The 11,974-nt window shown below is 38.1% G+C and overlaps 1 protein-coding gene across 1 annotated transcript in view; it reads right to left on the bottom strand.

Moving 5' to 3' along the window:
• The window catches only part of LOC149814573 (SNARE-like superfamily protein), a 30,640-nt gene extending 21,057 nt beyond the window's left edge, over positions 1-9,583 (bottom strand). Inside the window, exons 1-4 of the mRNA XM_089989318.1 lie at positions 9,444-9,583; positions 8,395-8,508; positions 5,912-5,997; positions 5,688-5,752 (exon numbers count right to left, since the gene is read on the bottom strand). Coding sequence (XP_089845444.1) covers positions 5,688-5,752; positions 5,912-5,997; positions 8,395-8,475 — 232 coding nt within the window. The 5' untranslated portion in view covers positions 8,476-8,508; positions 9,444-9,583. The remainder of the gene's footprint in view (positions 1-5,687; positions 5,753-5,911; positions 5,998-8,394; positions 8,509-9,443) is intronic.
• Between the last annotated feature and the right edge of the window lie 2,391 nt (positions 9,584-11,974).

The following is an 11,974-nucleotide window of genomic DNA, read 5'->3' on the forward strand; positions in this document are numbered from 1 at the left end:
ACTCGGACGTGACATATGGAAGGTCAATGATTCCTTGGAGATACGCCTCCCGAACATAGTGACAGTCCATCTCGATATGTTTAGTCCGCTCATGAAAAGTGTGATTTTTAGCAATATAAATCGCACTTTTGTTGTCACAGCAAAGCTTGGTAGGCCCTTCAATTTTGATTCCCATATCTTCCAGCAACTGATGAATCCAAACAATTTCCATGGTAGTAGTTGCCATGGCACGATATTCAGCTTCAGTTGATGATAGAGATACCTTTTGCTGCTTCTTGCATCTCCATGAGATCAATGAGTCTCCTAAGAAAACACAAAAACCAGTGGTGGAGTGACGGTTATTTGGGTCACCTCCCCAATCAGAGTCAGTATAAGCAATTAATTTTAACTCAGAACAGGAAGACAAAAAAACTCCCTTATTAATAGTGTGCTTTAGGTATCTCACGACACGCAAGATAGCACCCATGTGAACAGAAGTTGGTGCATGCTGAAATTGGCTTGCCGTATGCACCGCATGTGAGATATCGGGTCTGGTGATACTTAGATACATCAACGAGCCTACTAGTTGCCTGTAGGGAGTAGGATCGGAGAGAGGAACACCATCATCAATCTTCATTTTTGCTCCTACTATAGCAGGAGTTTCACAAACTTTATCATCTGTAATACCTGACCTGTCAATAATCTCAGATGCAAGCTTAGTTTGAGACAAAAAGTACCCTCTATGAGAGTATGCAACCTCAATACCCAGAAAATAAGTTAAGAAACCCAAATCAGACATTTCAAACTTATCCTTTAATATGGACTTTATGCTTTTAATCCCTTTAGAATCACTCCCAGTAATAAGCATGTCATCCACATATAGCAACAGAATAACAATCCCTGCATTAGACTTTCTAACAAACAAAGCAGTATCAGTATAGCATGATGAAAAACCATTATCTAACATTACAGAGTTAAACCTATCATACCAAGCTTTGGGAGCTTGTTTTAAACCATACAGTGCTTTCCGAAGACGAAGCACTTTCCCTTTAGGATACTCCATTCCAGGAGGAACATCCATATATACTTCTTCGTTTAGATCTCCGTTTAAAAACGCATTCTTAACATCCATCTGATAGATGTTCCATTTGTTTATTGAAGCAACAGTTATAAGACATCGGACGGTGACCATCCGAGCAACGGGGGCAAAAGTCTCCTCATAATCAATTCCATATTTTTGACCATACCCTTTTGCAACTAAGCGGGCCTTATATCTCTCAAGAGACCCATCACACTTAGTTTTGACTTTAAACACCCATCTACACCCTATTGCTTTCTTATCTTTAGGAAGGTCTTGAAACTCCCAGGTTCTTGCTTTCTTTAAGGCTTCAAGTTCATTGTCCATAGCAACTATCCATTCTGGGTATTTACGTGCTTCCTCAAAATCCCTAGGTTCTATGTACGAGTGAATGGCGCTTAGACAGGCTCTATATTTTGGTGAAAAAGACTCATATGAGATGAACCTAGAAGGGGGTTTTCTTGATCTTTCGGTCCTACGAAGATTTCCTTCACTTGAAGGGGTAGACTCACTATCATATCTTTCGAGAGCACTTCTAAAAGTACTCCTATCTCTATGAGAGTAGGTTATAGGATCTCTATGTGGTTCTTCATTAATGGATTGATCAGTATGAGATTCAACATTTAGATTTGTTTCATCATCGCTAGTATCATCATCTTCAGTTAACAAATCAAACAGAAAAGAATAATCTATATTCTCATCATTAGTTTCAAGTTTTTCGAAACCACTAACATTTTCCAAGAAGCTTACATTTCTGGAAACATAAAGTTTATCACTCTTAACATCATAACAGCGAAAACCTTTATGAGTTTCAGAGTAACCAAGAAAGGCACAAGGAATGGCCTTAGGGGAGAGTTTGTCATTTTTATCAGTAAGGACAAAACATTTACATCCAAAAACCCTTAACCTGCTATAATCAGGTTCTTTTTCGTATAATTTTTCAAACGGGGAAATCTTGTTCAAGTTTTTAGATGGAAGTCTATTTATGAGATAGACAGAGGTAAGAGCAGCCTCCGCCCAGAGTTTTTTCGGTATATTTTGAGAAATGAGCAAGGTTCGTGTGGTTTCAATAATATGCCTATGTTTCCGTTCAGCCAACCCATTTTGTTGGGGGGGTTTGGGACAAGATTTTTGATGAAGAATTCCATAGTTTTCAAGATAGCTTTTAAATTCATTGGAAAGGTATTCGCCACCTGAATCAGTTCTAAACATTTTCAAATTTCCATTGAATTGATTTAAAACCATCATATGAAATGTTTTGAAAGTTGAAAAAACTTCATATTTATGTTTAAGAAAATATATCCAACTAAACCTAGTGAAATCATCCACAAAGATAACATAGTACGAAAAACCTCCCTTGGATATCACCGGAGCTGGACCCCATACATCGGAGTGAATGATTTCAAAAGGTTTTGTTGTAAACATGGATCTTTGAGGAAAAGGAAGACTTCTCATTTTTCCAAGAATACATTCATTACAAACAAAATTTTCATTACAAAGATTCTTAACAAAAGGCAAATAAGAGATTTTAACAATGTTGGGATGACCCAATCTCTTATGCCATACATGAATATCTTTGTTTTGAGCAACATTACAAAATTGATTCTTGGGAATTTTAAGAAAATCAACATAGTAGAGGTCTCCTCTCCTAGAGCCTTACCCAATCAATTTCCCGGACTGGCGATCCTGTATCCAACATTTATTAGAAGAGAACTTTATATCGCAACCATAGTCCGAGAGTTGAGAAACGGAAAGTAAATTTAAGTTTAGTTTTGGAATAAAACGAATTTTTGGGATAAAAAAATCTTGTTTTTCAAAATTACCCATTCCTTTAATTTCAAGAGGGGTTCCATCCGCGGTTGAGACAAAAGATGGAAGGCGATTTTCAGAATAATTAGAGAGAAAACAATGACTTGGAGTCATATGAAACGAAGCACCAGAATCAAGTAGCCAAGATGTCTTACCAAGAGAGGAAGAAGATGACATGGCGGCTCCAGAAGTGCCTCCTTTGAGAAGAGGTTGAAGAGCATCCATAATTTGATGAAGCGAAAGAGGTTCATTCGATGTTGAAGGCCGTTCCTCCGATTGGGATGCTAAAGCCGCGGCGAGGAATTTCTTCCATTTAGGACAATTTGGTTTGATATGTCCCGGTTCTTTACAAAAATGGCAAGTTAATTTGCTATAATCTCTCTTGCCATATCGATCATTTTGCCCTTGATTTTTGAAATGGGGCGGTTTGTAGGTCTTCAAATTATTACCGGGTCTTGACACGGCATTGACCACTTCATAGTCATTTTGAGAAGGTGTAGCAAGAATGCTTGGGTTATTTTTACTAATCCCCATACGTGTTTCCTCACCACTTAGCTTGGTGATGACATCTTCAATAGATGGGGAGGTAAAAGCCGATAGAAGGGAGGACCGAATTTGCTCAAATTCGGGTCTAAGACCATTTAAGAAGTTGAAGAAACGATCTTCCTCAAGTTGTTTGTGCCTTAACTCAATAGCTTCTCCACTCCATTTTGGTTCGAGCATGGCAAGCTCGTCCCAAATAGATGATAATTCGGCAAAATATTCCCGAATAGATAAATCATTTTGTTGAAGAGTCAAGGCTTTCTTTTGGAGGTAGTATTTGTGAGACAAGTCCCTTGACGTATACATTTTTTCAAGGTATAACCAAGCTTCGGAGGCCCTTTTAAATTTGATGATGTTGGCATTGATCTTGGTTTCAACGGACGAAAAAATCCAAGACAAAATTTTGAAGTTCTTCATTTCCCACTCATCATGCCTTTTGGAATATTCTTCTAAGGCCTTTTGTCTATCTTCTCCTTCAAGAATTTTGATTTCCCCTTTCTCTATAATAGAAAGCTTGGGTTCGGGTTCCGATATGGATCCTTGAACGTAAACCCAAAGACCTTTCCCTTTGATGTGGGCTTCCATGTTGCCGGCCCAAACATGGTAGTTTGAACCACTAAGTTTAAAACCAAGAGAGAAGTGGGAGTCTTTTTCACCCATTATGGAGAAGAGAAGATGAAAAATAAAGCGTACCTTAACGGATTTTCAACCTTTTCTTGACAAAAGTTGCTTCTAAAATATTGCCCGGAGCAAATGCTTTACTCAAAAACTTCACTAGCTTGAGGGCACGATTTTCGAGGTGCTTCACAAGAGGCGAAATGCACGATCTTCTTTCTTCCAACGAGGCTCTGATACCATGTGAAAGTATCTCCAACAAGATACTAATATCAAGACCTTAATATTCTTGATATTGAACCCACCACGAAAGCACAATAAGAACACTTTAGAACACTTGTGCACAAAAAGCACAACCCACAAATAACTCACAAATGCACAAAGGCATAAAATAATGGAATCAATTTATTGAGAACTTGGGCTTTGACTCAAAGCCATGAAGAAATACAAAGGGGAGAACCCCTATTTATAACATCACTAAAGGGGGCCTTGGAGGGGCTCCACCCATAGTCGTTGGAGCCCCTCCAACGGTCACAAATGTGACCGTTGGAGAGGGCCCAACGACTATGTTGGTGGGCCCCCCAAGGTACCTTTTAGGTACAAATCCAAAAAAGAAATAAAAAGAACAAAAAGAAAAATAAAAATAAAAGAAACATAATTACAGTCACATCCGAAAAGTGAATGTGCGCAAAAATAGGGAAAAGACTAAACTACCCTTATGACAAAATAAATAGAAATATATATTTTATATATATATATTTGAGTAGATACATATACATATATATTAATATATGTATATGTATTACCATATATATATAAAATATATATATTACATAATATGATTAATGTACATAATTTAACAAGAACAACTGCCAAACAGTGCATACATCCCAATGCATATTTTGCAAAGTCCATTAAAGAATGAAGGATAACTGTTATGCTGTATAATTACCAATTAGGATGACCAGTGGCTTAATTGACTAATAGATTGGTTTTCCAACTACTTCTCCTACCTTATTTTAACAAAGACTGAATATATAGGACCTGTCTAATATTGGCTGATTGAATCTCAACCACACTGGTAGCTGAAGCCAAAGTACTGGTTTTACAAGTCAAGGTAGCACTCAAGGACCCTTCGATCCCCTTTCTCTACTTGGTTGCCAAAAGCTCAATGTCTCCTTTATGGTTTATAATTGGGCATGATATTGAGAAGTGGAACAAATCCTCAAGGTCCAAATCCCCATGAATAACTTGGTAATGGTGGATGAAAATACAAATCATACACAAAGTTTTAAACTATGCATGATATTTCATCATTAAAAAGAAGAATGTTGTGTGGCTGATGCTCACTAAACCACAGGTACACATTGCACACCTCTAGGACAATTATAGATCTTCTATTCTCCCTTGGTTTCAATAGCTGTCATATTCCTCATACTTATACTGCCAGTTGACTTGGTCAAATCTCCAGGAAACAAATGCACCATTTCCACAAAAGCAAGGAATGTGAAGCATGATATTACTGAAATGAATAAAATTAGATCTAAAAAGCTACCTACTGATGTTAAGTACTAATATTCTATGAACCTGCAAATGCACGCTAGAGAGAGAGAGAGAGAGTCACAATTTCTAAGATCACGGTTACTATTTGACATGTAAAGGATATGACCAGCAGTGACATATACAGACACGACCAAGTCATTGAATCTGTCCACTGCCTTTAAAAACCTGCATTTTATAATTTTGTCATAGGAAATGAAGATCACATTAGGTTATATAACGTACAAAATGGATTACATGCTTGCAATACCCAGCATTTTCAATTGTAATAGTGAAATCCACCATAAGTAGTAACAGAAATCTAGTGGCACAAAATGGGAACCTCACATTGCGCTTGTGGTCCATGCAAGGTCTTGAACAATATCCAGAGCTGCATGTAAGATGAACTGGTGCTGTTGTGCAGATTCTTCTTTCTGCCATTAGGAAACCAAATGTCTCACAATACAAGCATGGTCAAGAACCACCAACAGATAAATAGCAATCTTTAATATACAAGATAACAATAACTATCAAATGTTCTCTGAATTTGGCAAACAAAGACAAGCATCGAAATTTTTACCACTCTCCCCTGCTATGTCACAATAACATGGCTAAAAGGTAACATGCTATTCTTGTGCACTTTCCCATTAAGAATAGACTATAAGGACATGACATGGGGGTAAATTGGAATACCTTTGTTTTCTAGGTCCCTGTAATTTTTTGTTACTATATTGTCCAACATGACATTCAACCGTTACCTATTATATTTCATGATTCTCTAAAATCTAGCTCTAATTGAGCAGACAGCAAAGCCATAACTATTGAAAAAAAAAAGAACGGTCCAAATTATAGTCTTTGGCTGGTTTCAAGGAGCTCAGGGTATTGCCAATAAGCTTTCTTCTTTGCTAAACATTTGCTTCCTGAGAAACCTGATTCTACAACTTAATTTTGCAATTTTCAAAATATAACTTTCTAGTCGGTAGCATGAGTAAAGTAAGTTCATGAACAAATGCAGATTGTGTTTGTAACACAGAAAGGATCTCCTAGGACATAAGCTTAACATAGAAAGAATATGGCCCCAATTCCTATAAACATTTTTTTTTAACTATCCCCGTGTACCCCCTCTTTTAATGACTTGATTTTTTTTCCTGTTTTTTGGCATTTAAGTTAAAAGGAAAAGAAGAAAGACTATAAAAATAAACTATTAAGTATTGGTCCATAAGGTTAAACATAGATACCAACAGATCCCACCCACAGTTAGAGTCTTCCCCATTGACACTGTATTCTAGCTGATGAACACAATCTCATAAACAACATTACTTGGAACTTGATCGGAGCAACTAGGTGTGGAACTCATGCACATCACTGTAAGGTCCTTGGATTTGGTATAATCATAGTGATGGCATTCACTTCACCCACCATAATAGATTGCAAATTGTATATAAATGACTTACCAGTCATAATCTCACACCGGCATCCATCTCAATCTGGTTCCAGAAGTGGTGATTTACAAGTCCTCCCACCCGGACATAATTCATTTTGGTTCAGATTGCAGGGAAGATACATAGAGTTGTACTATGCCTGGTATCCCTCCCTTCACCCTCCACACACACACACACACACACACACACACACATCAGATCCATATATGAAGAAGATTGAGTTTCCATCATAGTCTACTGGAGAATACTATGTGAAAATACCACCTAATATGACCTGATTCATGCAGGGAAGACACATAGAGTTGTACGATGCCTGGTATCCCTCCCTTCAACCTCCATACTCGTGAGTGCAGGGATGCACAAACACACACATCAGATCCATATCTGAAGAAGATTGAGTTTCCATCATAGTCTACTGGAGAATACTATGTGAAAATACCACCTAATAGGACCTGAATCATGATCCACTTGGAAGTGCTACTTTTCAGGCACCCACTTAAAATGCAAACCATCATCCATAGGCAACACCAACATACACAATTTAGACATCTAAAGAAATACACCCCTTCAGAGGATTATCACCATGACTATTTCTAAAAATTATTCAGTTTACTCTTTTTTCCTTTTAAGACAAATCATCCAATTGAATGCACTACACACTAAAAACGAGATAAGGTGAGGTAGCACGAGAATAATTTAGATATCAATTTGAACTATGGGAAACTAGGCCGAATCATGTGAAAACGCAATCAAACTCTCAACTCTAACAGCAGAACTAAAAGGACGGTTAAACGAACCGATTCCTCCAGAAACAACTACACAGGCTGGTCTACTGCATTCTGCTCCACAGCGCAGTAACTTAGGTTATCCATCCATCCACTGGAGTGGATTCACCAAAATAGATTTAAATAAATCACAAGTTTCTCATACCCACTTTAAAAGACACTGATAAAATAGCACAGATTATTCCATTTATCAAGATATTGGTGCATCCAAACACAGCTGCAAAATAATCAGAAGCTCTCATACCCACTTTTGACACACAGAACCCTAATAGATATCCCGAGTTATGCCATTTTTTTGAATAGTTGTTCAAATTCAAACAAACAAAGAAACTTCCACAATGCACCTCAACAATTAGACCTCAAAAATGCAGTACCCTAGTTTGCAATTTACTTGGATAAGTAGTTTGTCTGGAAACACTGTAACGGAATTAAAAACTTTCAAACCCACCTAAACAAACTAAATATTACTTTCAATACCACAATTTTGACAACAAAATCTTAGAAACAATAAAAATAAAAAAAGTGGTTCCTGTGACACTGTAACTAACCTATCAGGAAGGACGCAAAATCACTAATTATAAACTCCAGATCAGCAGAGACGCACCTTTTGTGCAGACCCCACTTCAGCTTCATAGATGGGGATGTCATTCCTACTAACAATGATAAAGCACGCTGTATTGGCCATGTCCTTCTATGCGAAACTCTCTGTCTCGGAAGTCTAAAATGTTTGAAACCACAATGCAGACAAGCAAGTCGTTAGCAAACAGACATTGGCATAGCTAAACAATGCTGAAAGTTTTACTCCACCAACAGCAAAGAAGAGACGTTTTAATATGTACAACAAACGTAATATGGGAGAAACATCATAAAGGCATGTTTGGTTCCAAATCTAGAAGTTTATTTCCTTACTTTTGTTTTTTGTGCTTCTAAAACGTCGGTTTATTAAAGTTCTGAACTCTCTCTCTCTCTCTCTCTCTCTCTCTCTCTCTCTCTCTCTCTCTCTCTCTCGCTCGCTCGCTCGCTCGCGCGCGCGCGCGCGCGCGCGCTCGACAGAACTGGTTTGACTCCACCATCCAATCAAGGGATGTTCGGCAGGCAACCATCTGGAGGACATAACAAGAATGGGGCCACGATCTTGAAATGGTGGTATACCATCTATTAGTTCAAAATTCTTCATCACTATTACAGAGTTTACTGGATTTTATAAACCACTGATCGGTGGATTTCCAAAGCCAATTACTGAGGTTTTTTTAAAAGAATTCACGAAGCAGAAATTCAATGCAGTTCTGCACTCGCTATAGCCCAAAAAAACTCTAAATTGACATAAATTTGTCAAATCTTACAGCCACCAACACCATTCATATGAGAACAATGCAAACTGAAGTAAGGCCATTTTAAATAATGTTCACTATCATATGAAAACTCTGCCCGAGTCAATAAAAAACAATCCCCAAGAAAAACCTATTTTCCCAATCTAAACACAGAAAACATAACATATTCCCCTTAAACATTACAAAAAAAGGCGACAATAAGGGAGATGAAAGACCAATTCAAGCGAATAAAGGCTCATTTTTTGCAGAACATGTACAAATTCCGGGCAAAATGTAGTCCTTAGATCACTTGGGCGCGCGCGAGAGATAGAGAAAGAGAGACCTTGGTGGGAAACGGCGACAGAGAACCTCAGCAACTCGACGGTAGTGAAAGCAAGAGAGAGGAAGCAGAGGGACGACGACGGCTCGATGCGGGGCGAGAGAGGGAGCCCTCGTTTTTCAGTTAAGAAAAATAATGTCCAGTTTTATAAATCCCCAACTAATGTTCGGAACTACTTTTTCCTGGATTTTTGAAGTTTCCTCGTTTTCAATTTCGATTAAACAAGGGTGTCAACGGATCCAATTTTTATCTAATATCTGACAGAATCCAACTCCGTTTAGCTAGATTTGATAAGCTAAAATCATATCTGATTATATTCGGATGGATGCGGATATGGTTTTAATTTTTGCTACAGAATACAACAGATATCTGGATTTGATGGATATTTGAACCCATTTATATGTAAAAACTGGATTTTTATATGAGCACTTAACCATTCCAATGCAAAACCGAATTGGAATTTGTCCTATGAGTAGGATATAGTGTTTGGTCACATCCAACCCGACTTCAAACAATTTGAATCTTGTAAAGCTTTTCACTCAGGAGTTTAGCATTTGGGACAGGAGATTTCACATCAAATGCTAAGGTTTCCATTTGCATTGCCTTTGCACTCAAGCAGCTTGTTAGACATAGTGATTGAACATAGGGGATGAAATTGGCAAACTTGGCATTTCTGTCCCATTATGAAGTTCACAATTTTTTAATGACTTTATTTTGGAGAATTCCCTGGTGTGGACATGCACGCCATGTATTTGGCATCATGGGATAATATCTGCTTACTTGTTATTAAGCAAATCTAGCCACTCATGATTAATCTACTTGAGAACATATCGAGGATCAATAGAATTTAAATAATCAGATATTAGTTTATATGAAGTTAAGAATGAATGATTCAAGTTGCACCAAAATGTAAGAAAAAAAGAGAAGGCTATTCACTTTTTTTTTAGAATATTTATGAAGAGGAAACCCTAGTTCAGGTAGTGGGCCTATGAGAGATTGATGTTAGGCTATTGTTTTGACCAGGGTTGCCAAAAGCTCCATAGCATACCCGTTTTGGAAGTGTAAAATGTGGCGCTTTCAAAACACATGGAAAAGCGACAAAAAAATTGGGAAACTTGCTTTCCCTTATTTTTTTGTATTTTTTTTATTTTTCTTACTTTTTTCTCTTTTCTCGCTTCTTAAGTCGCTTCCGGTTTGTTTCTTAGGTCACTTTCGAAATAATTTCTATTTTGCTTCGAAGTCGTCTTGCTCTTTCTACTTTCTAAAATTTTAGAAGTGTCTCGCTTCCCGATTCCGCTTCCTAAATCGCTTTCTGCTCTCGCTTCCTTAACTGGCAACTCTTGTTTTGACCATAAGGCTAGAGTAGGTATCAAACTTGTGATGTCTTTCAACTTGAATCCTTAGACTGATTCGAGATGTGCACAACACTTTTCATTTACTAATTATAAGGTCAAGAATAGGGATGGCAGTGGACCGGGGGAAAGCGAGGCCCTGCCCCGCATTGCCCTGTTTGGACCGGGGATGAAGGGTATGAAACGGGGATGGAGGCGGGGACGAAGGTTAAAATCCATCCCCGTCCGGGAGTGGAGGTGGGGATGGACGTACACTTTTCTCGTCCCCGCCCCGCCTCATCCCCGTTTGAACCGGGGATGGAGGACATGAAACGGGGATGAAGGCGGGGGTGGAGGATAAAATCCATCCCCGGCGAGGAGGCGGGGCGGGGGTGGAGGATAAAATCTTGAGGCGGGGCGGAGGTGGAGACCTTGTCCCCGCCCCGCCCCACTGCCATCTCTAGTCAAGAATCAAATTGTACTAATGAACTATGTGAACCTCAGTTACAATCCGGTTTACTTGGAAGCAATGTTGTCAGTATCGGGGCCAATGATTCAGGTGAATTGGCAAGTGAATCGTTCTGAATTGGTTGAAAAATAATTTAAAAAATATTTCATGTCAATAAGAACGTGACACATGTTAAAACCATTAAAATAAAAATTAATTTTAAGTATTTTTATGTTTATTAAAAAATAGCTTACTTGGAAGTGCAAGAGTAGGTGAATTGAATTCATTGATGTGATATTCCCATGTACACTAATAATACATAACTATCTTATACATGTTTGCTTTGCTCCTTGGTTCTTGAATTTTCTCAACTATATGTGATTCTAGATCACAAGCACAAAAGAATCACAAGCTACACAAACATGAAAATGTGTAGCAGGTGATTTTGAAATAACTGTAAAAATTGAGACTTTTTAACCTGTGAAACTGGGTTACAAGTGTAAATCTGTAACCAACAATTACAGGCTAAGGAATCACGGCTGTGACCCAAACAAATGTGTCAGTTCTAATGTCACTTGGAGCAAACGGTCCATAAAATAGTGACCAATGAGCTTCTACATATAATTTTATTTTTGAATAAATAGTTGAGAACGAGAAATGTGTCATCGAACATGGGGGCTGGATGGTGAAAGTTGCAGGATGCTAACCAAGAAAATGTTGCCTCATCAAGGGCCACATCATCAGACCATATGTGT

The sequence above is a fragment of the Nuphar pumila genome, chromosome 15 (assembly GCF_984573655.1).
Source record: "Nuphar pumila chromosome 15, dmNupPumi1.hap1.1, whole genome shotgun sequence".
Lineage (NCBI taxonomy): Eukaryota > Viridiplantae > Streptophyta > Magnoliopsida > Nymphaeales > Nymphaeaceae > Nuphar > Nuphar pumila.